This window comes from Agelaius tricolor, unplaced genomic scaffold, assembly GCF_023055355.1.
Source record: "Agelaius tricolor isolate 1412-34295 unplaced genomic scaffold, bAgeTri1.0.p SCAF_5, whole genome shotgun sequence".
Lineage (NCBI taxonomy): Eukaryota > Metazoa > Chordata > Aves > Passeriformes > Icteridae > Agelaius > Agelaius tricolor.
This window is the reverse complement of record NW_027269265.1, coordinates 49,610,071-49,636,763: the sequence shown is the minus strand read 5'-3', so window position 1 is coordinate 49,636,763 and position 26,693 is coordinate 49,610,071. Positions and strand designations below refer to the sequence as shown.

General features: G+C 38.2%; 1 protein-coding gene across 12 annotated transcripts in view; it reads right to left on the bottom strand.

Moving 5' to 3' along the window:
- Positions 1–26,693, bottom strand: part of PLEKHA7 (pleckstrin homology domain containing A7) — a 146,089-nt gene that overhangs the window by 51,644 nt on the left and 67,752 nt on the right. For 9 of the 12 annotated variants that reach the window (XM_071427866.1, XM_071427867.1, XM_071427868.1 and 6 more), the window contains 2 exons: positions 10,249–10,332; positions 2,785–2,896 (listed from right to left, as the gene is read on the bottom strand). In XM_071427866.1, coding sequence (XP_071283967.1) covers positions 2,785–2,896; positions 10,249–10,332 — 196 coding nt within the window. Of the gene's footprint in view, positions 1–2,784; positions 2,897–5,714; positions 5,872–10,248; positions 10,333–26,693 lie in introns of those variants that run through there. The other 3 variants (XM_071427870.1, XM_071427874.1, XM_071427876.1) reach the window with 2 other exon arrangements.

Below are 26,693 nucleotides of genomic sequence, written 5' to 3'. Positions count from 1 at the left end.
CAAACTTTGAGCATTCCCATGCAGTGGCTGTGAACTGGACCCTGTGCTGCACTCCAGCTCCAGACAGCCCCAGAGCTGGCACATCACATTCCTGTCACCACTGCTTGCTCCAGCTGCTAGACACATTCTTTACTTGGATTCCTCACCAGTTTACCTCAGAGAAATACCAGCAACCACCAGTGTCATCAACTATCCAATCACTTCTGTTATGCAGAACCCATCCAACATGCTCTCAAAATGCAGATAGTAAATACATTCCCTACAGTCCTTTCATTTTTGACTTGGCCAAAGTCCTGTGTGGCACAGTAACATTTACAAACTTTCATTTACATCATGAGATGTTTCAACAGACTAAATTCCAAATGTACCTTACTGTCAAACTGAAGCAGACCCTTATTCCTCCATAACCTTAATTATTAATCAATATAAATGGCTTTTAATATGGTTAATCATGTAATTGAACTGGCTATGAACAAGATCTTTGGGACAGAGAATAATTGCAGTTTATCAAAATGCCCTTTTGCTTTTTATTCCTTCAACCTCATACCCCTCAAATGTCAAAGAGTAGGATAGACTGCATTGGTCTCAAGTCTTTCAATTATTTACTCAGACAGCTCCTGCATCAATATACTGGCCCCAAATGTGCACAGCTCTATAGAAAAAAAGGCTGAACTTGGCCAGGATTCCAGCACTATGCATACACCATTCTGTGATGGCATTTGCAGGACCACATTTTAGAAACATTAAAAAAAAAAATATTAGCCATGGCTAAGTAGAGAGCATGAACATGATTGTGCTTCATGTCTGCATCTGAGAACACACTCTTTGAAAGAATGATTAGGAATTCAGGGAAGAAAACATTTAGAAATAGATGGAAGGACTTTAAAATCTATTCTCAACCTCCTAAAAGTCAATCTCAAAGCAGAGGACACAGGTCATTTTACAGCCTTTTTTCTCACTACTAGTTCACTTGAAATAAGTTTTGTGTTAGACTGTGAAGGAATTCAACAGATCTTCTGACTGTACAAAACAAGAGAAGTGATTTCAAGCCTGTTAACACATGCAATGATGAAACACAGCATATGTAGGAAAGATGTTGGTTCATCTTAAGGACCCAAAGTAGAATGGATCTTATAAAAACAAACTTGGTGGAGAAGCAAAGTGCTGGCAAAGCCTCTGTGAGAGCTTTATTCTAAGTCTAAAGCTGCCATGTGTTAAAAAATCCACACCTGGGTGCCTGCCATAAGCATGCACAGCCACCCTTACAGTGGACTGCAAACAGAATAGAAAGAGAGACCAAAACCAGATCAACCAAAGCTTTGGGAGGTGGTTCTGGACATTCTCTGAGCTGTGATGAAGAAAGCAGTACCCTCCTGTTCAGCTGTGTGGTTCTGACACGCCCCCAGCATGGGGGTGGCTGGGAATGGAATCCAGTCCCCGTTTTTGGTCTCTGCTGGATCAGTGCAAGCAGGTGACAGAGGGAAGCAGCAGGAGCAGGGCTCAGAGGATGCACATGTTTTGGCAGAAGTGTGATCCTGGCCAAGTTAAATCTAACTGTGTCACTGGAGAACTCCCCAGCTCAAAGCACCCTATCAGGTCCCCAGTAAGTTTTTGCTGGTTTAAAGAGGGAAAAAATGAGTTTTCTGCCTCTAATGCAGGCATTAAAAAATCAGAGTTAGCAGGATAAATACAGTAAAAACAAATGCCAACATGCTTTGGTAAATTCAACTCTTCAAACATCAAAAAGAAGTGTTTCAAATAATTCAAGCAACCTACTAAGCTTACTGTTTGCAGTGATCACTTCATCTAGCACTTTAAAGATAAATGCATTCTTGAGATATGATACATTACAATCTTTGTGTTGGTTCAATAACTTATACATTGTAGGTTTTAAAAAAATAATTTTTAAAAAATTAATTTTCAGCTTCTCATGAAATTGTATCACCTCCTGTACTCAAGCATATCAAAATATTAGTAAAAGATTTTAAGTATTCCAACTAAACAAAAGATCTTTGCAATCAATATGGTGAAGTCCTTTCTTAAACTCAGTTACATAAAAGGCTGCCCACTTTTGCATTTAAAAAAAACAACTGAGAAGTTTAAGAACTGCAGTCAGAGTTAAGAAAATTATCTCTGCTAATTCTTTCAATATTGCTCTATCCCTTTTATCCACCCACTACCATTCTCACTGTTCTGTAATTTACTGTAAGGTCAAAGAAGTATTAAAATAGATGGTGACACTTCAAGTACAGCACTTTATTATACTGTGTTCAATAATGGACACAGGTCCTTTGTCAATGACAAGGAATGGACTTTTCTATTATTAAACATTATGTGTGTGAACTTGGTGCCTGCACTGCTTGTGCAATGCAGTGAGGGCAGAAAGGGATTTAATTGTTACTAGGAGGAGGAAAGGCAGTAAGATTTCATGAAAAAATAAGAACTGCAAATTCCTGGTATCATGCATCACTTCTGGCCATGTACAATGGACCACCAAAACATTTGCTGAAATACTAATATTATATATATTTACTTCCACTTGTAAGTCTCAAACTTTCTGTGTCCCAATAATCACAATGTAAGAAGTCACCATTCAATGCTGTCATGTGGGTATACAGTGCTGTCAAAAGGTTTGTGTCTGAGTAGAAGATATTACCTCTTCTCTGAGGTCCTACTAGGCTTCTAGCTAAATCCACAGCCCTACTGAAATCAGCATAAGAACACTGGATTTAAAATTAGTGAAGTTGTGATCAACAAGCTGAAAAAAATAGCTTTTTCCTTTACCTTAGAGCCAGGTTTTGTATCAACAGCAGCCGTAGTTACTGCAGTGGACGTTTCACTGACCATGCTTGAAGGCCTTTGGTTTACTTGTTGGTTGGACATAGATGAATTCTGTCTAGAAAGCAAACAAAACCAGATAATCTAAAGCACATAGTTTCAAACATTCAGTGTGGCCTTTTTATGTTTAAAATTCACAGTGTGCAAAAGAATGACAAGTTAGTCAAATATTTCCCATGCATCTGCAGGTTCCTTTGCGCCACTCCTGTGATTTAGATTTCAAGTCTTTCCCAAGCAGTGACATCTGATGATTGGTATTTGTCTATGCATCAGGAAGGAGAAACCTGCCAAATTGTCTGCAAACCCAAGAGAGGATCAAGATCTAACAAGGATTGCAGGAAGAGAGAAAATAAGGCCTATGCAGCGAAACCAAACTGTGCCCAATTTAGAGAATTGGCCAAACCTGTGAAAGAGCCAGTACTGGGAGAAAAGGACAGGAATCAGCACTTGGCAATAACAGGCTTTTTATTTAAAATCAAATTGAGTCTTGACTGCTGTTAGATCTTTCACTAACTTAATGCTGTATCTTTGAATCTGCCCAAAATATGATTCATAGCACAATATGAATTATTAAAATACCTTTTAAGCAAAATGGTGCAATTCAAGGCAGATAGTTGTTAGAAATGTATAATTTCTGAGTCATCCTAAGATTCCAGAAATCCTGATAACTAGCTCAGATAGCCACTTAAGGCATAAGTGAGGTCAATCCTACCAGAAGAACCTGTTCAACAAGTAAGAATTCAGTACAGCCACCCAGATGAAGAATTGAGAGGATAGATAGAAGGGCAAAATAAAATCTCTGTGAAGAGAAGCTTCAGCAGCCAAACTCGACACCAGCATCAAATGAAATTAAAACCACAGGTGGCATTTTCAAAAATCATTAACAACATAATTTAGCAAATAACAAGTGGCAATAGAGTCACATCAGAAAAGAAAACACAACAAAACAAACAATTAACAACACCTGATTTTCCTTTTCCCAGTCACCAAAGCCATTTACTAGAAAAACCAAAAATGGTATACAAGCTACACCAACCATGGTTGCTGCTACCACTGAAATCCAGATCTGAGCACAACAGAGAACAGAATAATTCTGAGTTACCACAGAATTATAAATAATTCTGAGTTATCATGAGAACAGAGAAGAGTCTGTGATTTTAGTAGCTCAACACAAGGTTTAATAAAGGACAAAATATTTGCCACCACTGCTCTTCCTCAGTTACAACCTGAACAATTATCTGTTCAAAAGCTTGGATAGGCGGTTTTTCCATATTTTTCCATTTGTGACCAGGGTTTCAATGAAGCTTGCAAGTAAGTAATACAAGTTAGGTCCCATTTTATTTATATCTTCCATATCTGACATAAATTCCTTCTTCCTAGATTTTATATATAACCTCAGGTCCAAGATATAAGAACAACCTACAGCAAGCCCCTGAAATTCCTGGCCATCCTTTAAAGCAAGGGAACTTCATCATGTCAGTTTGAGTCAATTTGCCCCACCTCTTATGGACCAGCTACCCTGGTTCAGCATTTAATCACCTTTTAACCCAGTCTCTGCAAAACACAGATTAAAAAACTTCCCATACATGACACTGCCTAACTAAGCTATTCCTGTTGATGAAAATGAAAAATACAATTTAAATTTTGACAAATTGGAATTAATCTTTCCAATAAAAAAATAATGAAGAAGAAATAACCCCAGAGGAACGGTTTTAACTTAATATTTCTACTCTGATTTAACAGATTTTCTCTATTTGCAAAAATGCTGTTTCACAGCAGGTTAAACATACTGCACTTAAAAAAAATAGAAGAATTACAGAGCAAAATAAGCTATATGTTTAACAAGACCATCATAAGAAAATCATAATACAATACAGAATGATAAAAATGTAATTTCTAAGCATTTACTATGCAATCATACAGTGATTTCTCTTCCACTTGCTACTACAAGTGATCACTGCCAAGAAACCAGGCTTTCCCTTTCTAGTACTATCAAATTAATGACGAACTTCAAATTCACAAGAAGAAAAATGCTCTTTAAAAAATGTGAGGTAGTTGCCATGGAAGAATTCAAATAGCAAGCAAAAGACACATTAAGTCCATTGAAAGAGAAAGCACATTATTATTCTCCTATAAAAAGTTCAGCAGCAAACCTGGTGATGCAAACTTGCTGCACCCAACATTTAACAGAAAACACAAAACAAAATTGCAAATTAATTTCAGTATTTGTATATAGTATTTCAAGGATACAGTAGGATTTTTGCATGAAATCAGAACATAAAACTCAGGTATTCAAGTCTTTTAACAGCTAATCAATGTTCTCAGTGTTTTTAAAAGCAAGTAAAAACAGACAGAATATGCAGAATTACCTGAACCATCCTGGCCTGTTAAGGGAATTAACAGTGTCCTAATAAAATTTACAGATTCAACTTCCAAAATAAGTGACTACAGCACTGACTCTGTGCATTCAGAAACATTAGTTCAAAGCTTCTGTTACCAAAGATGCTTGATAATATCTGTTATCCAAGGTACCCCATTCTGTCTTCGTAGTGATGCTGTTTTACTATTTTCAGGCTAGTTTTTTACTGCCTCCCACAAGTGTGTGAATACACACACAGAATTGCAGTGTGTCCATTTGGAGCTCCAATACTGTGTAAATATTTTTAAGTACTTGAAAATAACACTCTATATAATATCTCCTGTCAAGCAACTCCCTGCTCTACCTAAACATTGCTAGTATGTCTCCAGAAACCATATTTACCAGCTGAAAAAATTACATTGCCAACATTTGGGTTATTAAAAAACCCCAACACTGAAGAAGAACAATAAAAAACAATGATTACACCAGTAGCCCATATTGAAAATGCAATACTCACGAGAGACCATAAAGATCAGTCGACTTGGAAGATCCACATCCATACCAGCAACTTAAAAAGTTTATTTGTTGGAATCAGACACGATGCAATAACATTGTGTCAATGTAGTTTTATTACTAATAAATTTCCTAATCAGCTTGATTAAAAAAAAAAACAACCCTCCTGGTGTTTCTATACATGTAAACAAGGTAGATACTTATTTTAGGGTTGTTTGGGTCTCCTCTTTCCTCTCCACCTGGTATTTTTGCTGCTATAGTAACCAAATGCAATAGATAAAATAAGATGGCTCTCTCCCCAGAGGTGATACACAGGTTTTATCAGACACACAAAAAAAGAGGATAGCACTCATTGCATTAAGCACACTATATTTTTCCCCCCATATGTCTACATTTATGTTCAAGTCTTGTATTTTTTTAAAGTACTATCTTCTCATTTGCAAACACACTCCTATGACAAATATTATACAGCTCCTAATAAACAACTAGTAATGTTTAACATTAGTCACATGGCTGCATGTGCCTGATTCTTCCTTTCTGTCCCCAATTACTTAAAGAACTGTTATTTAACAAAGATATGGGAGGAGAAATCTAAACATGATATACAGCTATCCTCAGTAATTCCATCATAGATTGTTTTCAGAGAAATGCATGTGTAAACAACAAACACCTGTCTAGCAGACTTATCATTAATTCTCAGTTCTCCATCAGTTGTTTAAGAAAGGTCTGTTTGTGGATTAAGGGTTCACTAAAAGGATGAAAGCAAAGCACAAAGGTCAAGAAGCAGTTGTGAATTGGAGGTGCTTCCCATACAGCAAGATGCTCAGATTATTTCAAGGTGATCCTAAAAACTGTGAGGTGAACAAGTCAAAAGAAAATAAAAATTATTCTAGACAAAAACTGAAATGCTGGCAGAAACAGGTAGAAAAATAAACTTCAAATACAAACAACCATGATGTGAAACTGAATTCAGTGGCAACAACAGAAAAGTAATTCAGAGGAGGAAGAAATAAAAACCACCTCTGCAGCTTTTATCAAAACAACATTGCCAAGGAAAGGTTATTTTTAAATATCAGCTCAATGAGTAACAGCAGCCAAAGAACATTAGGAATTATTAGTAAAGGGAGAAGGAAAAGTACAATTAAATTATTATAACAAACAATGAGCTCATGGGCTGAATCTTGCCGTCACCTATGACCAACCATTCCATGAGAGAAAAAAAGAAACCTAAAAGTGACATGCAGAAAAGCTGGCTCTCAAGCAGAGCTAGTGAAGGATACGGAACACACACCCCATACACCAAGTGAGCAAAACTGCTAAGCTTGGAAAAAAGAGCACAAGGTAGGGATTTGATAGCGGTCCCACTATCAAATCCCACTATTTGATAGTGGTCCCAGCACAGAATGTTTTAGGAAATAAGGAATTACTAATTCACTATTTAAAAGAAAAAAGAAATCTAAATTAGAACACCTTTACGAAGAAGGAACAGTGTAAGGATCAAAAGATAATGTAATTCAAAAGTTACAGGTTCCAGCTACAATGGAGTTGAGAAAACCAAATTTCAGCTTGAAAAGCAAAACTGATGTGATATTGTTTAAACACCTTGGGGAAATACTAGTGAAATACAGTCCCAGCCTTTTACTGAAAGTGTCCAGTTTTTATTTGATCAAGTGAATCAAGGGCATTTGGTTCACAACTGAGTCATAATCAAGCTAGGATTACATCACTCCTTGGTGCAATTTTCCAAAACTTGTTTCCAAATCTTCTTGCCAGAAGACTGCTTCCAGGATGAGCAATGGCCAGAGCAGTCCCCACATTCATCATTTCTACACAACTGTAAATTACTTTTCTGATGTAAAATGTGTCCTTTTAAATAGATATGTCTGCTGCAGCCTGGACAAGTTTGTGCTCACTTTTCCCCACTAGCTCCCAGTCAACATCTGTTGACAAGCCCTTGGCCCTAATCTTAAATTAAAATCAACCAGTCAGTAACAAATCATGTCACAACAGTGCTACAGAACAAATCTCCTTTTATGAAACCCTTAAGAGTGCTTACTGCCTCAGACAGGGTTCTCCAGCTACAGGAAAAAGTAGTCTTGGTAAAAAGATGCCAAAAAATGGAAAGGTTCCATAGACCATGCCGACCCAGAGACTGCCTCTCTGACCTGGTGGAAATCCTTTCATCACGGGACAGGGATCTCCAACACTGATTCCAAACTGACACACCACCAACACCACTGACTCCAAGAAATCCCTGATGCCTGAGGGAAAAGGACTGGAAACATAGCAGAGCTCCATCCCAGTTCCTAGGCCTTAGGACAGGGAGGTGCCAACAGCTCCTCTGATTTCACCAGACACATCCACAGATGCCAACATCATCGCCTGGCAGGAACTCAGGTGAAGAGTTCAGGTCTTCACAGGACCATGGTGAAGAGCCTCTGTGCAAACCCCCACTGCTGCACAGAACTGGTACAAAACTAAGAAACCAGAGCATCCCACACATTTGAAAAAGACATTTTTAAAGCAAATTTATCTGACAGATTAAAAACATCTGATTTTAAAAACACTGTATGTTCTTCACGCCAATAACAAAGCTTAGAGAAACATTCTTGCAAATACTGTCTCCTGAGCAGTCACTAGAAGCTCTTACTCTTCTCTCTATCCCTCCAGCCATTCCCTCTTCTTTTAGAATTAAAACCACTTCTCTCTACTAATTCTACTACAATGTGAGATTTTTCGTGGTTTTGATACCATCTCAGTGCAAGTAACTGAAGTCCACATGTTCATCAGATTCCCCTCCACATAAGCACTTCCATTTCTCCTCCAAGAAAGTTTCTAACATACATTAAAGATTACTAAATCCATGTGCCACCAAGTACTTCTTTCAATACCTTTTTTAATAATTTCTCAGCTGCTATGACTACAAAATGAAAAACAGCCTAGGCAAGTGTGACTAATCCAGGCAGGCACTCCAAGAGGTTATCCAGACACCTATTTTCCAGTACCTATGTTAAAATTCTTATTAAATTTGACTGAACCTTTACAACAGATAAATTAAAAACCAATTAATGGATGGAAGCTGGAACACATGACTGCTACCCAAACTCTCTGTGAGACTTGCTGATTTGCAACAATACCTGTCCTCCTCACTAGGACAGTGAGGTGGAGCAGCTCGTTTCATACCTGTAAATGAGCAGCAAAGCACCTGCATGGCATGGGACAGCTGGGGTGACCTCCAGCTCAGCAGCCACCCCACAGCCCTCACACCCAACCACAGCCCTCTCCTACAATGTTATATTTCATGTTAGTTCTCATCAGGCATCTTGACATAGGACTTGGTCTTGGCTTTGCTTTGCCTTGGGGGAGAGCAACTGTTTAGCCTGTGGTTTTTTTTAGGGGTTTTGCTGATATTGATGGTTTTGGTCTGTTGGTTTGGCTTTGAAACTATTTAAGAAGTTCTCCTCAGGGCTGTAGCAGAATCTCAGAGCTCTACAGCCATGTTTACTTCTCCAAGCCACAAGAGAAGACATGGAAAAGCTCAGTCTGCTGGGAGTGTTAAACAGCCTTCCTCTAGGCCTCATTTTTCTTAATGCTGTAAACTGCTGTTCATAGCAGTCCTACCAAAATGTAAAGCAAATTAAATGTCCCAGAACTTGAAATGTGAAGAGCTCAGAATTGTGCAGGCAGCCACACAAACCTCACATCCAGGGCACCGCAGCAGGATGCCCAGGCTCTATGACAGAGGCTGCTTGAACAGTGCTGGAAAACTGGCCTGGAAAAGAAAAACTATCTGGTGTTGTGCCATTCTTCTTGCCCTTTGGTTGTAGAAGTGATGTGGAGTTTTGTCCAGGACTCTGTTTTCTGTCTAGGGAAGATAGCCAGTGATTCCACTAGAGAAGGATGGCAGCAGCAATCTAGCAGGCAGCCAGGATGACAAGGAGGACCTGAAGCCTACAGAGAAATGGTGCATGATCCAATCCAGCACCAATCCAAATTCACCAGGACTGAACACATACATTTCTTACTTTTGTTTGGTTTTTTTTTGATCAGGCAATCAAGATTACATATGCTGGACACAAATATATTCTACACCATTTCTTTAGAACAAAGGAAAACAGGTGATGAATGTAGAACATCTTGAACATAAGAAAACCAAAGAAATACAAACCTTCCAGTATGCACTTTACATTTATGTTCTGTTTACCTGATATTTATATAAGACTAAAGCATTACTGTTTATGTATATTTTGTTATTTTTTTGTTTACTTTTAGGTTTGTCTGGAATTTTTGGAAGATTTGATAAAGATCTTCCCTCAAGTCCTAGCTTGGAATCAGAAACTATCACAATGACAGTTTTTGATTCCAAGTTAGGACTTGGAAGTAGGCACTATCAGAATGAGAAGCAAAATTTTAAGCACAAACCGCAATTAAATTTTTCTACAATATTGGAAGAACTATCAATAAATTAAGGTACTAATCTGCTGTAGGTAAATGTGTTACTGTTTTAGATCTCTTGACAGGGGTATAAAACTACTTACTCTTCTCGCAAAATAAATTCAATATTTTCTGGAGAAACCTGTCCTGTCACAGGATGTCTAAATGACGTGGTCTGCTGATTATGGCTGAAAGGAAAAAAAAAAGAAAAAAGGAAAAAGAAAAATTAATATTGCTATACTCTGTAAAACATGATCTCTAAAAAGCAGAACTTTTTATATTGATGTTTTGCTGCTCTAGTCCAGAAATTAAACATATTTCTGAGGTACTTTTCAAGTCTGAAATGTTTTCAGCTCCTTCCTATGTTCTTGTCGACTTTGCCAATGGCACACTGTGCCATTTAATTATTAAGCAAGTTTATGTTTTAAAAGTAAACTAGTTGCAATCTTTAGTTAGTGAGATACACTTGAATTTATGATTATTTATACCTGGCAGTTATCAGATTATTTAGATATAGCATAGAAATTACATAACATACATTTCTGATTTGTGTTTCCATAAATTTCACAGAATAGAGCCAGTAATTTGAAATGCAACATTTTACACAATTTTTATTATTTAATGACGTCAGAGAAAAATTATGTGGAAGCCATTTCTTGCATGTTTCTTTTTCCTCTAATGTGGTATTTCTCCAATGATTTCTCTTTACACCTTCATGCAGAGGACCACATATAACCTTAGCTGTGCAGCTGCACAGGTCGTATAAAACAACATTATTTAGTATTCCATCAGAACTGAATTAAAATCAGGGGTTTCTATAAACTTTCCCCTCAGAGCACTATCCAGACATTTTGCTATCCCCTGTGAAAAATTCCATTAAAGATAGGTATCTTACCTATCTGTGAACCAAGAGCTCATTTATTTTAGACTCTAAATTTTTCTGGGTTAACAATTCTTAGGTAAACAACATCCAAAACCACCATTCACATCAAACGTAACAAAATAGTAACACACTCTGAGTGTATTCAGAAAGCAAAAATAACAAGGCCATTCAAAAAATTGTACCTCAAACAGGCAAAAATGAAAACTTGATGTGTTTTCTTGTTTAAGGAGCTGGAGTTTTTCCTCTTGTAAAGCCTGTTTGGTTTCAAGCATTACAGATTTGACCTTGCTGTCCAGCACACCAGGATGCCCCCCAGCACAGAATAAGGCATAAAGAAACACTTTCAGATTTCAGAGCAATGAGTTCCTAAGAGATAACACTCTGCTGACTAAAGAACAGCTAACAATCAAACAGCTCACGCAGCCATAACATGCCAATGTAAATAGCTCAGGACATGTCTTGATTTAAAAAACAAACCAAAACCAAGCAAAACAAAACCAACCAACCCCTAAAAACAACAAAAACCCCACCAGCTACTCATATTAAGTTCCACTCAGGCTATAAATACAGAGAGTGTTTGGTGTGTTATAAACTTTTCACCCTTTTCCAACGCACCTTGCCACTGTGTTGGGTTCCTTATAACTGAGCAAATCAGATATAAGACACCCATATCACGAACATTTCCAATGATAAGCTGAAAGCTGTAACAACTTATGCAATACCAGAAGCCTTTTTCCAGCCTCCTCTATTATAAAAATCCTCACCCTAGAGCCATTGGAAACTGCGAACAAGATATGGGCTATCAATTACTCCACTGCACCAGGGATGGCTGTTGCTCCCTACACTGCTGAGAACTAACCCGTCCTACAGCTGTGGGTTAATAAAGGTTAATAAAGTTTCTATCTCTTCAGTTTTTCCATGAAATCAGAGATCCAGAGAAGTATCTTCAGTAAGCACACAATAACATCTACAAAGCAACCAGGATCTATTTCCTCACAAAACCACTGAGGAGTATTGTTTCCCAAAAAAAGCATCTCTACGTGAGATTTAATTTTGTGTCTACATCCAAAGAGTGGGATAGGAAGTTGAGATGTTTTCAAAGAAAATCATAAATAAATCACTTATAACCCTAACAACTGAACTCCATGTTTGTCACACAGTCCAGTTTTAAGTTGAAAGCCTTTCCTTTCAAAGCAGGCCTGATGCAGTCTGCTTAACCTTAGATGCTTAGGTTACGATTGCTATCAAAAAAAGTGCAGATACTCTATTAGCTTAAAAAAATGAAAGGACCTAGCCAGCTATATTCTCCAGGGGCAGAGGAACTGCCAACAAGCTCTCATCTGCAGGCTGTCAATCATTAATAACTCACTCTTCAATTAAGACTAAGAAAAAGAACTGTATTCCAGAAGTGCTCTAGGGTTATTCAGGAAGGGAAGTTTCCCATGATACCATACCAGCATGTACACAAATGCTTTATTCTATCTCAGGAAATAAATTCACCAGAAGAGGAATTAGTCCTCTTAGTTGCAAAAAAAATGGGAAAGTACTTTACTAACAAGACTAAATATACTCACTAATAATAAAGATTTCAGCTGGAAAGTAAACACTTTTTTAAATATCTGAGCAATGCATTTTAGGACAAGTTTTGCATATCAAGCAAACACTATGAGCAGAGAAACAGAAGGATGGCTCTGTGGCTGCCTAAAATGCAGATGGGCAATTTCACAGACAAGGAGAGGGCACATAAACCCAAAACTTCCTGCAAATCTGCAGCTTCAATAGTAGGACTTCACTGTGAAGAAAGAAATGAAACCCTTGCCACCAACAATTAGTTTTGCAGAACACAGTGGTTTATTTGAATTTGAAAAGTGAGAGTTTAAGTGTTTTGCCTCACAGGACTCATTAAGACTAAGCGATACTATTCAAAACAACCTATACAACAGATGGCTAATGCCTTGCAACAAGGAATTAGATAGCAGGGAGATTTCCCTTCACAATGAGAGCAGTCAAACATTGGAAGAGGTTGCCTAGCAAGGCTGTGGAATCTCCTTCCTTGGAAACATCCAAAACGTGGCCAGATAAGGCTCCAAGCCAAATACCAAACTTTATAAATTGGTTCCAACTTTGAAGCTGGCCTGGCTGGATGTGATGGGGTACAGAGCTTCCTTCCAACATAAATTATTCTGTTCTGTCATTCTCTGCTGCTCCCTCTACCCTTTCACTGCAAATACAATTTAATTCTTATAATAAAGCTTCTTTGAAGCTTTCCCAGTATTTAAATGGATTTATTCCAAGACTATTAGCAGTAGCTTGTTTTTATCAGGATGAGAGAAATTGAACAGCTAGATTTTTAGATGACAATTATTTGTTGTTGTTTTCATGTCTTTCAAATATTTTCTTAACAGTGCTATCTGTTTACACAACACTGATAACAATAACATCACCAGTCAGAGTGCTCTAAACTTATTGCAGTGCAAGTTTTCCTTCCTTTCCAAGCACAGACTAAGAAAAGACCTGGCACAGTTGTTCTCTGGACACATCAGCTACCCAAGAAGTAGTTCAATCACCTGTATTTCCTCCAAATGGCAACTACTGAACATGTTCCTGTTGTCCAGAAATCTACCACGTACAACGGGCACAAGAAATGTGCCTTAATAAAAGGACATGGTAAGCTGCTCTACTCTCCATGCCCCTTTATTCTTTTTTTTCATTAGAGCAACATGTAATAGCTTCAACAAAACTGGGAAAGGCTTACGATGCTTCACCATGTGAATTCTGAAAGCCTCAGACCTTGCATTAGTACAACATCACACATTTGAAATGCCAAGCTAAGTCTTCTAGCAACACTAAGAATTTTCTGTGTGATCAATCGTGGCATTTTTTCCTTGCAACCATCTTTTAATTTTAATAGTTTTATATTATTCTGATTTTTACAGATACTGGTAATCAGTGTCATGAAATCAAAGCAAGTATAAAACCATGAAAAATCCACAAGAAATTACATTGATTACTATCTATCACTACCAGCTCTATTAAATTACACTGCAGACTCTTAGAAATTATTCTGAATTTCAAAGTTACAGAACACTACTTTCCAAGGATAATAATACTTAATACTCAGATTCTTCATAAAAGAACCACTGTTCAAAACCCATTTCTTTGCAATTAGATACCTCACCACAATTTCACAGCATGTATACACAGCTTTTACCAACATAAGAACTGAGTCACCCACTGTCTTAAGACAGATGCAAACCAGGCCCTATCCCTATAGAATAATGGAGCCAGGCAGGCACTTCTGCTTGTATGGATCCTTTTGCAGAATTCATAATTAATATGACTTCAATTAATTTTGTATTTGAGTCAAAGCCAAGTCCGAATTATTAATTTTTGGACATGACTGATGCTGATGACCTTTCATTTGAAGTCAAACAAGTGTATAGATTGTCTCTGGAGTAATTTAAATGCACAGGCAGCTGAAACTTGAAATGTGTGAATCAACTATTGATGAAGTCTATATCACATTAACAGCAAATTTATAAGTTGTGAGAAAAATTCACATTGTCATTGGACAGATGCCCTGTAAATTATTACAAGCCATTTCTACAGCACTTATTTTTCCAGGCAGGCTGACTCCTTTACACTTACCTATAAGACTAGATAAGCATAAACACCTTTATGTTGAATACCCCAAATGGTGATGACAGTTGTGTGTGGGCACCCCCCCACTTCCATGGGTGATTTTGGTGTGGGTGCAGCTGACAGAAGAGCTCGTGCAGTGAAGAGCTGTTCAGTCAGTGAGCAGTTACTCCAAACAGCAGGAAGTGCTTGTATCGAATCAGGCAAACAGCCAGGAATAGTTTGCTTTATTTCATAACATATTTCTGAAATACACCAATGGCTTCAAAATAGTTTCAGCCTTCTGAGTATTTTTTTTTTTTTTAGGATATTACTTTAAGAATTGGTTAGAACAAGTACCAACAAATAGTCCAAGAAAAACAGTGCCCTCAAAGTTCTGCAAGCTGGAAGAAAAATGCAGTGTAATACAGATATAAGGTGGAAGGATTAGGAACAATACCAAATAATTCTATTACTCAAGCAAAAGCACCTACTACAAGCTGCACATACATAAAACTCCATCTTTTCAGGACACTGAATGATATTCTAAAATAGTAGGGTCTCATCAGAGCAACAGTAAAATCCTTGCCCTGCTGTAATCAGTGTCCAGGAGACTTTCATATTGTCAAAATTTCTTCCCCCCACTGGGTTTAATTAGTATCTTAACCTAGAAACTACTGCAGAAGAAAAATTGATTCTCTCCAATCTTACATCCTACTCAGATGAGAATTCCTAAGTGTTTAGCTGTTCAGTCCAAATACAATTCTGTAACTATCTTGAGCTGCTGTGTCTGTGACTAGCAGCAGTCAACACAAGAGTCCGGGCTTATAAAGACAGATGAAAGGGGACAAGATGGCCTGACATCAGATTTTACTGTATTTTCACTTCTGGTGGAAGCTTGCAGATAAGAAGAGTTTGAAATGAACAGTAAACTGACAGTCATGCCCTCGTGTAGTGTTATCCTTCTACCCAGCTCACTGACGAGGAGGTTAAATGGCAACTGCATGTTTCCTTGGAAATGAAAAAATTCTTTTCTCCTGCCTTAATGAACTACCAAAGATAATTTATACTATCCAGTAGTAGTGTCAGCAGGAAGGGTTTTGTTAATGAACATGCTTTTAAAAACAGAGCTAATAAAACAACAGCAAGCTAATATGGAAAATGCCACAGAATCACTACAAGATTTTCAGTCATTAAAAGCACAGATAAGAGGATGAATACACTATCATCACAGGATCAACACAGATTTCCATGAGTAATACAGGCTGAAGTCATCTGCTGATTCACAAATCCTTTTTGATGCTTATCATGAGAAACCATCAGGGTTTTATTAACTCACAAAAACAAAATGCATTCAGGGAACTTGAAATTAAAGGGGAAAAGCATTTTAGTCTTGCAGACAAGGAAGTCTTGACAAAAGAAATCTTTAGAATAGAATCCTTAGAAAAAAGGAATTTGTTTCTATTTCATTACTTTTGCAGTTTTAGAAGAACTGTAGTCCCTGCCTTCAAAATTAAAAATTAAATTAAAAATCTCTCTTTTAACACAGATACACAAACTAAATTATTAATTCGTTCACTAATAAAAAAGAAAGTGGTGATATCCTTAAGAAATATGATTAAAAAAACCCTGGGTAAAAGCAGCCTACTCTTATATTCCAGTATCAACCACAATGTATAAAGTTTAGTGAGGAAGCTGCCCAACAAGCAGTGCCACATAAAGATACTATTTCAGAAAAAGTATTTAAGGGAAGCTTTACACAAAAGTAGCACATATCTCAGGTTTTAATCTGTAACAAAACTGGTTAAAACAAGATAGGTGCTCACATGCATAGCATCTAAACTTCCCAAAGGAGACTGAAAACCCTCTCTAGTGCTATTTGACCCCATTAAACTTTGATGCAAAGAAATCATACATACGATAACAGACAACAAATCCACTTTGTTCTAAATATCAAAGCAAATACAAGTTTTCCAGCATCCAGTTTTCATCTATATAGCAAACCATACAGTGCAGAATGTTGAAACAATTTAACACAACAGCTACAAGAAGTGAAAAAAACAGATTTTGAAAACTTGTTCTGCTGCCACATAAGGTATATAACCTCAAAACATTTTATCTTCATTGAGTTCCCAATGCCAAAGATAGATGCACTTCTGATTTATTATTTATTGAATTTAATCCATAATACAAAATAAGTGATTATCAGAGGACAACACTGCAGACTGAGACCTTGCTGTGTGTGCCCTCAGACAATGTGGAAACACACTGCCCTTTTCACCTCTCCATGAAATGGAAATGTTTTATCTACCACCTATACCATGGGAATGGCATTTTAATCAAATACAAAATCACAAGAGTCCAGGATGGAAGGAAGGAATTATAGCTGGTATCCATCACAGTGTCCCAGGGCTACAGTCTAGAATACTGAATCCAATTTTGGACTTCCTCATACAGGAAAGGCATCAACAAACTGAAGTGATTGCAGCAGAGAGGCACTAAAATGGTCCTGAGCACCTGTGGTGAGGAGAGAGTCAGGGCTGAGGGCTTGCTCAGCTTCAGAGTGCCCTGCCAGGACCAACCAACAAGGCTCTTCCCTGGGGCACCTCATGGGAGCAGGCATCAAATGAAACAAGGAACCGTCAGAATGCTCGGAGGGGAAGCTTTTTCCCCTCCAGGACACAACTGTGTACAGCAAGGATGGCAAAGCATTAGAAGAGGCTGCCCAGAGAGGTTGGGCAGTCCCCATCCTTGAAGGTTTTCAGCACTGGAGTGGAGGAAGAGCTGAGAAACCCGGTCTGAGCTCACTAGTGAGCACACTCTGGGCAGAGGGCTGCACAGGAGACCTGAGGCCTCACCCAACCCAAGCTGCCCAACCATCACAAGGCTGGGTACAACTACTGTTTGTAGGTACAACTCCTATTTATATCACAGAAGGCAAACAAAACCCAAAACAAACAAGCAAGAACCACGTAATAGATTCCACCAAGAGAAAAATGTAAAAACTCCACATCATTTAGGAAGAAAAGCTCTAAAGAGGATGAAAACATGGTTTCTTCCTTCAGTCTTCAATAACACCATTAATTAACTCCTTCAGCAACTAAATAAATCCGAAGTCCATTTACATTCCACTAATAAATATTTCATTAAAGCAGAGAATTTATGTGGGCTGGGTTCCTGTGCTTTTTATCTTCTAGGACAGAACTTCCAACCAAAGTCTTTCCTAGTAAAGGTGATTCAGAACACCCATGGGTCTGTCTCAGTCCCTCTGCAGCCCTACCATGTCCTCCACAGCTTCACAGTGCTACTGAGGTACTGACCATAATCCTACACACCTCATGCCCTTCAGACAGCAAGCTAAAGAATAAACAAGGATATCAGCATTGTATTAACTGAAGATATACAGTTTAGTATGAAGAAACCACAATTCCCACAGAGCACACCTAGTCTTGTGGGTTGGCTAATATTAATAGCATAGATATTAATAAAAGTTCCTTCATTTGCAACAAACTATTCCAGTCTATGGAAGCCCTGTGGTTAATCCTGAAACACTTCCAACTCTATTCATCTGCAGTTTAGGGAAATAAAAGGAAAATACTACAGCAACAAAATTATTTCTTTTGGTTTGTGTGATTCTTGACTGTTTTAAAGGAGTTCCTCCTTCCCCTATTTCACTCAATTCGCTGTGTTGGATAAAATGCAATGCATCTCCTCCAAAGGGAAGTGCATTTGTAAAATGCTTTTTCTTATCAAATCTTAAGTATTAAATGGACTCTACAGTACTCCTGAGAGGCACATAATACCAAGTTTTTGCTGAGAGAAGATTAGCAATGCAAGATCATCTTGCCTAGAGCAACAGGTAGGAATTAATGGAGCTTTTCAGGCTGACTCTTCAGGGCTGTGAATTATACACCTCATTGTTACTTCCCTTTCCAAAGAAGCCCAGCACCTACAGCACTGAAACACTGACATGCTCTAAAGCCATGGCATCAGCATCTGCTCACAGAAAGCTACTGCAAATCACAGAGCCAAGATTAATGTTTTAGGATTGGAACTGTCAAACAGATATGGAAGAGTCTCTTTTTAGATTATGCACAGCTTATAAAGGATGCAGAAATACCTTTGCAATTCAACAAAAAGCTCAGCATTACAGGAAAAAGGGGGGAATTTATAGCCACACAACTATAAAGATATAAAGCTACCTGAAGCTGACTATTTCAGTACTACTTGCCCAAAGAAATAACCTAGAGCCAACTTGTCCTTACAGAGATGTAGAAATACTCAGTGGCCCCAAGTCAGACAAGCACAGAAACTCCTCAGACATTTCCAAACACTCACAGAAATATTGCTGTAGTGTTAAAGTATTTTCTTTGGCATTTATAGAATGGAAAATATGCTAAAATATACACAACACTACTAGACAACATTTATACAAAGAAGAAGAAATACAATCATTAACACATTAACCATTTCAACACTGTACTAAATAATTCCAACCTCTGAAACATTTCTGGTTTAACTCATTACTTTACTCAATGCAGAAAGCCAAACAAACTTTTGGAAATGAACTACCTTAGTGTGTGTAACCCCAGCATTTTCTTTGCTAAACACACACCAATTAACTAATTCTTCAGAAACACCACTATTTTCAGTCATCCAGTGTCACCACCACAATCTCTAACTCCCCACTATGTAATCAAAGCATGCAGGTCACAATATAACCTACAGCACTTGGTTAATAACAATTTACATTACCAGCATAAGCTATGCTGAGTTTAGTGTACTGAATGTCTAAGTAGGTGAACCAAACGTAAATGAAACTGAAGAAAACTCTCATATAATAACATTCTGTGCCACATTTCTTGGGTCAACACATTGCACTGTCAGAAGATGAAAATTTGAGAATAAAATAATATAATAAAATATAATGGCAAGAGTGGCACTAAAAACAACCCAGCCACAGAAGAAATATTTGCATTTTGTTAATGCCACTAGGAAGACACATTAACAGTGCCCAAACAACCAGTTCAGAAAAAGTCCAGAGTACACACAACTGATGACAATATGTAGATCTAGTGGCTAAGGAAAATAGCACAAGCAATGTATCAAGAAGCACACTTTCACTCTTCCTGGGCTTAGGCTAGCAAACACAGTTGTAAAACAACATTGTTGGCTTTCTGTGAAGTGGTTCAGAGGTTTCATTTAGATTAGCAAACATCAATATGCATTATTAGATAGGATGCAGTCTTCTGGGGACTGCATGAAATCAGTTCTGAATGACACTGCATGAAACCACATTATTCCATTGGAGAAGATGAAAATCCCTTCCTTAAGCATGGAGGCTGCTGTTATTTTTTGAATTAACTGGAAAGATGAAGCAACTACCACCTTTCACAATGTGACTGGAAGTGAACAACCGCACAGGACGGCCAAAACACCAACAGCCAACACAGACAAAATCAAGATCCTTAGCTCCAGGGAGCAAAACTGCAGCACAGCCCAGCCAAAAGCCAGCTCTAAGCACTGTATCACTATATATAGGGGAGCTATCAGCTGCATTCCTCCTGGGCCACTTGTGCAGGGTGTCCTGGCCTCTTGGCCTGGCTCCTGTCCTGTATCTGCATGGCATGGAGGCGCCAGCAGAGCCCTGCCTTGTGTCACTGCAGTGAACCTGGGGCAGAAAACACCTCCAAGGGTACAACAGCACTGCTCCTGCTGCTGCTGCTTCATCCCAGGGGATGCACAGCCTGCACAGCTCAGCACCAGAGACATGCCCTTAAAGCAGAGCTCAGCACCAGAGACATGCCCTTAAAGCAGAGCTCAGCACCTGCAGCAACACCCGCCTCTGTCTCACCTTGGCAGCACAAGGAGGAGCTCCCTGCCCCGTGTCCCCAGGCTGTGAGGACAGTCCCATGTGGGGTCCCCTCCTGAGCCCAAGGCATGCCCCTGTTTGCTGCTGCCAAGCAGCAGGTCCAGGGCAGAGCACAGGCACTGACGCCTCTGCTGGGCTGGAGCAAGAGAAGCTGCCAGCAGGAGAGCTCTCACACTGCTGACAAGGCCTGGGGTAAGAACGGGATTAGAGACTCAAAGAAATTCCAAACGACTTCTTCAGATCCTGCATTAAGTCCTTTCAATGCCAAGAAAGCCTCTATCAAGCATGTGACTGAAACTTGGCAGCTAAGGGGGTGAAGTAACTTCACATGAAATAATATTTGTTCTTTAGGTAATTATTTGACAGAAAATACAATGACAGAATGCCTTTGAAAAATGTGGATCTTTTAGCTTACAGAAAACTTTGTCATCTCTTGAAAAACCAGATGTTAAATAGTCCTTCACCATTCAGGGAGTTTATTTTTTTTCCCTTTTAGATACAGCAAGAGCAGAAATAAGGTTCTCCAAAGCATATGACTGAACAGACCCAGACTAAGAGCTGGACATTCTTGGTAAATTCAGAGCAACATATAGTAAAAAGGGTTTTATTCAATGCTAATTTTTAAAATGCAAACACTCCAAATGCACCGTGACGAGTATCATATGCATTAATATTTAATCAAGAGGATTACAAGCAACACAATACCTTTCCATGCTTTCAGTAGATCCACTGTATTTTAATTTACAAACTATAGAAATGTCACAAATAATTTCCCTGAATATGTGCTGTCCCTGAAATAAAACTTAGTAACCTAGAATTGCAGAGTCTACTTTAAAACAAGAAATTTGAAAGCAGCACTGAATAAAGAAAAGAGACGATTGATTCTGCTGAATAAGTCTTCACTTACAAAGTGATTCTTCTTTGAAGTTATATTCATCAGTTTTGCATTATAAAGTTGAAAAAAATTGAATTCATGGAGTGATGAATTTCAATTATTTTGGAAACTGGGCTGGGAGTGGGAAATTTGTCTTTACATAGAAATTAAGCTCTCCCACAAGAAAAGTGAAAGAAATGTCTAGATTTGCAATACCTGAAGTTCTTCTGCATCATTAACAGATTAAAGTTAATGGTTTTGGCACTACTACATTGGGATTTGGGAGATCAAGATTCAGATTCCAGCTCTGAAGCACATTTCTTGTACAGTCCTCCTTTTTTTATTAAATCATTGTTTCATTAACATTTAAGACCTTCAAAAGAGAGAAAAGGTGCCTACCAATTTAGACACTCAACTTCATTTGCAGCTTTCAGGATGAGAGTGCAGTACATACAAGCAAAAACATTCATTGTTTTTCAACAGCAGAAAGGACTACTTCAACCTTTCCAAAGAATTCCAGCAAAGCTGGGAGCAAGGACAAGCTGGGAGCAAGGTTGAAATTCCTGAATCTAGATGAACAAGCCACACTGCAGCATTCCAAATTAATTGCTTATGGATTTACAGAAAATCTCTCCCAGTGCCTAGAACTTTGTTCTTCAAAATATTTTCATCCAACATAAAACCATCTTGATTCTGAAAATAACATTTTGGCAACATCAGTGCTCTTTTCACTTCAAGAACTCTTTGCATGGATGTGGGAAGAGGGTGGTTGCCTTTCTTCCTGCTGTACTCTGTCAGAGCTGTGAGGTAACACACTGTAAAACAGGGTACGACTGTACAAGCATAATGAATCCTCAAGCATTGCAACACCCACAAAGCAAGTTCAGCAAAATTATTTGGCAAGATGAAATTGCCAGTGCACTTCTGTAAACCTGAGCCAATTAATGCCACCTGAAAACTTGGCTCTCCAAATATAAGTCTCCAAAATTAAGCTCACTCTGAGATGAACTTTCCTATACTACTTAAAATCTTCCTACTCAGTTACTTTCTAGTCCCTCTAAACTTAACTCACCCAGGTACAACTTATACATAACTGCACTGAAACATCAAGTTCAGCCTAACATCACCCAGAAAATGTTTGCTTCTGTAGTATCATATGTTGTCATTTTATTACTGTTTTTTGGAAACCATCTAGGAATCCAAATCTAAGCCAGTGGTGTTAATACAACAGACTGAACTCCAGAAGTGATGAGTGGCAATATTCATTCATCTCAAAGTACAACACTAGAAAGACACAGCCACACTGTAATGCAAATTGCTGTCAAATCAAAGTGAAAAGAGGGAAAAGGTCCCACTTCTGAATACAAAGACACTCTCTAGGAAAAATTAAAAATAAATTCATTATTCTTAACTTGCATAACACAGACTTTGTCTTCTATCCAGTATTCTGGAGACCTCATGTTATATGCCATGATTTCAAGCTTTAAAGCTCCTGAATTTAACTACCATCAGAAAGCTCAAAAATCCTGCAAAGACCACATGTATAGTCTACATTACTTGGATGTGGAAAGGTTTGCAGAATAAGACATTGCATTCTAAAGACATAAAGAAAGTGCAGCTTGAACTTTTTGGCACCTCAAAATGTTTGGTTCTAGATTCTTTACATACTTTTTTTCATTCTCAAATACTTCTATTGACATAAATGTAAGCATGAGAACTAGAAAATAGACACCAAAACTATTTTGTTGATGCCTTAGAAAATTACAAGTGAGAGTTACAGTGGGAAGGAAAAAAACCCACTAAAGTTCTATTTGGAAATAGACAGAGTTTTGTTTTAACTAACAGGATCTAAAGAAAATAAACAATGTAACAGATTGAAGCTCCAACAGAAATGTTTGTGACTAGTGAGAACGCCCTGTAGGGAAGCACAACAAAGAAAGAAATCAGCCAGTACTTTGCTCTGAATTGTGTGTGAGCCCATCTCCCTGCATCTTGTATTGAAAACCTGCTGGAAGAAAAAAAGAGCCTTGACAGCAGGACCAAGAATCATGCTGTTTCCTAATAGCATTCTCCAGAAGTTTACCTGAAGGAAGAAAAAGGACAGATGTACTCTTTTTATTAAGTGATCTTGCCCTACCCATAAAATCCCAAATGTAAGGATGGTGGTTCAATTTTGAAGGTATTTTCTGCTAGAGCTCAGAGCAAATTCGTAAGAGAAAAGAAATAATCCATATCCATGACATGTAACACCAACTATTTTTGGAAGCAAGGAACCTTCATCTAATGCCAAGTAGCACGTGTCAAAGACACATGCAACATGCCACATTTCTAGCTGCTTCCCAACAGATGAATAAAATAATCATTAGTAAGCCAAGCAACAAATACAAGGGAATAATGAAACTTTTTCAAGGACTGTCCTGTAAGCTGCATTAATAGTTTGTACAACCTGACCTCCATTACATGCTTATAGAATTGATATGTCTGTGTATTTGGTAGAATAAGCAAAGAGGTCATTTAAGATACTAGGAGTAGGTATTAGTAGGTATTGTTACCTTACCTATCTGTTAAAAAGCTAGGGTACCTTTCAGCTGGATCCTATTAAAATGGCACTCAGTTCAGGTAATGGGATGCTTTTCTAGGAAGCAACGTCACTTCAGTGCAATTATCACAGAATCAGAAGGGGCTGCACTGCAAGGGACCCTATGGATCATTTAGTTCCAGACCCCTGCCGTGGGGGTGGGGGCTGGAACTAAATGAACACCTCCCACTAGAACAGGTGGGTCAGAGCCCATCCAATCTGTTCCTGAACACCTCCAGGGATGAGGCATCCAACACTGCTCTGGGAAACACAGCAGTGTCTGACTACCCTCACAGTAAAGAGTTTCTTCCTGGTGTTTAATCTAAACCTATCCCCATTCAGTTGAAAGCCACTGCTGCACATACTATCCCCTCACTCCAATAATGAAACTATCCCCACCTATAAGCTCCCTCTAAATACCCAAAAGCAACAGCAAGGTCTCCCTGGAGTCTTCTCCAGGCTGAACATCCCCAACTCTCTCAGCCTTTCCTCATGCAGGAGGTGCTCCAGCCCTCTGATCATCTGCACAGCCTCCCTCTGGACCCACCTGAGCTGGAAAACCATCATCAAAAACCAACTACTGCCACCTAAAACCACCACGAGTGGCTGGACTAGCAAAAAAACTCTATGTCCTTCATGAGGCACATGGTATTGCAACACACACAGCTCAGGTCGCAGGACTTTCCCTTAGGCAAACAAAATTCCAGCAACCAAAGAAAGTCACAGAAACACTGCAGGGATTTTCCTTGCTTCCTAATCCTCCACAACCGAGATGTTCTCTTCTGTTCCTTGAACTCCCAGCTGTTCCCTGGGGCTCCAAGTACAGGTAGTTCCAGTTCTTCACAGAATTACCCTGTCCTCTTCCTCACACAACAATTAATGTATAACAATATTATAATCAAATCATATAGGTTATATTAATGTATAATTATACAACATTTACAATCAAGATCACTATGTATTCATAAATTCACGAATCAAAACCAAAGTGTTAACTGACCTATGAGATTCCAAATTAAGCAGACTTTTTAAAATGCAGAAAATTTAGAATGCAGAATGTGGGACATTAGCAGCAGCAGTTGTATCTAGGAATTAAATCTCAATGGTATCAATTAGCAGATTTCTCAGGAAATAATTAAAATGGGATTCTCAATTCAGTCTTCACAACACCACTTTAACTGCAACCTCCATAATACAATAGAGTCTTGGAAAACTTTTCATTTTAAATCTTTTCAGGGCCTGTATTTACAGTATTATTTGGTAAATATGTTTCAGACATTCCTACCTCCAAATATCGTAGCAACACCGTGCATGTATTGCTTCAGGCTCCTCCACCCCCAGTCTCTCTAAACTATTCACCCTCCAGCAGGATTTCCCCTATGCACTACTTCTAATCCAAACAGCCTGTCATAACACTGTGGTCACTACAGAAATCCTGAGCTAGGAGCACAGACAGCAGGGACACATTTTATCTTCCAAAAGCCAGCAAAAGTTCCAGGCACACCCATCTCAACCTTTCTCAAGAGTATTTCCCACTAACTTTTTACACTCTCATTCATGGAGAACTACCAGCATCTGCAACAAGCTGGCACCAAAACGTAAGGGAAAATTAGAATCTAAGCCCTTGAGTTACAAAATAACATTGCTCTGGCACACTTTCTCCTCCTTACAGTATTTTCTTCACCTCTCTCAGGAATACCATTTTACTTATTGAGATGTTTCCATTCACAATCACTTTCTTGTTACTGAAAAGTCAGAATGACCAAAGAGAGAAAACTGCACTGCAGCATCTCTGTATTTCCATTGTGGAGTTTCTAAGAACAAACTTTAACAGCTAAGACTTCTATAAAAAGCATGAATAACACTTACTGCAACTAAAACCATATAATTTACTTAAACATCCACAAAACCCTGAGCTATAGCAGGTAACACTTCCTGACCATAAACTAAGAATTACTACAAAGCAGGTAACAAAGTACAGATTAAGGCAGAACTTGTAAAATGCCAAATTTTTGTGACTTGCACATGCTTTTGTCCATCAAATATTTTTGTAGTTAAAAGTCTAATCACATTATTTTCACTGGCAAGAAGTAGAGCTCTTGCAGAGGACTAAGGAATGAAGCATGAGTTACAGGCCCTTGCTATGATTTTCCAGTGTGAAAATGTAATTTTGGTTATTTTACACAAATGCAGAGATCACATTTTTTGCTTACTGGATCACAAAACAGTTTCGCTTCATATTGCCTATACTCATCAGGTTTAAAAAAAACTATTTTGAAATTCTTCCATTTATTTTTCTTTAAATGGCCAACTTCTGTGTGCATTCTTCCCTCATATTCAAGAACAGAAACAGCTATTGTATTTTCTGAACCAGTATTTCTATGTTATTTGAATGAAAATGCCTAGAAATGAACTCATCACACTAAGAACTCCCTTAAAGGAAAGTAATTATAATGGTCAATATGACTGTAGTATCAGAGGTATTTTTACTATTAAGGAAAAAAAGCACACTACAGTTTAAAAAAGAAAGCAGTTTAAAACAAACTAAATATTGTTTCAATAATTAACTAGAAAATGTATTATCTTGATTAGGAAGGGAAAAATTTCTGCAGTGACAGAAGCTACAATTTCCAAAGAACAGCAAGAACTTTTACAATAGTGAAGAATAATAATAATACCCTTTGCATAGTTGAGACATATTAGTGGTATCACCTAAAAGTCTAA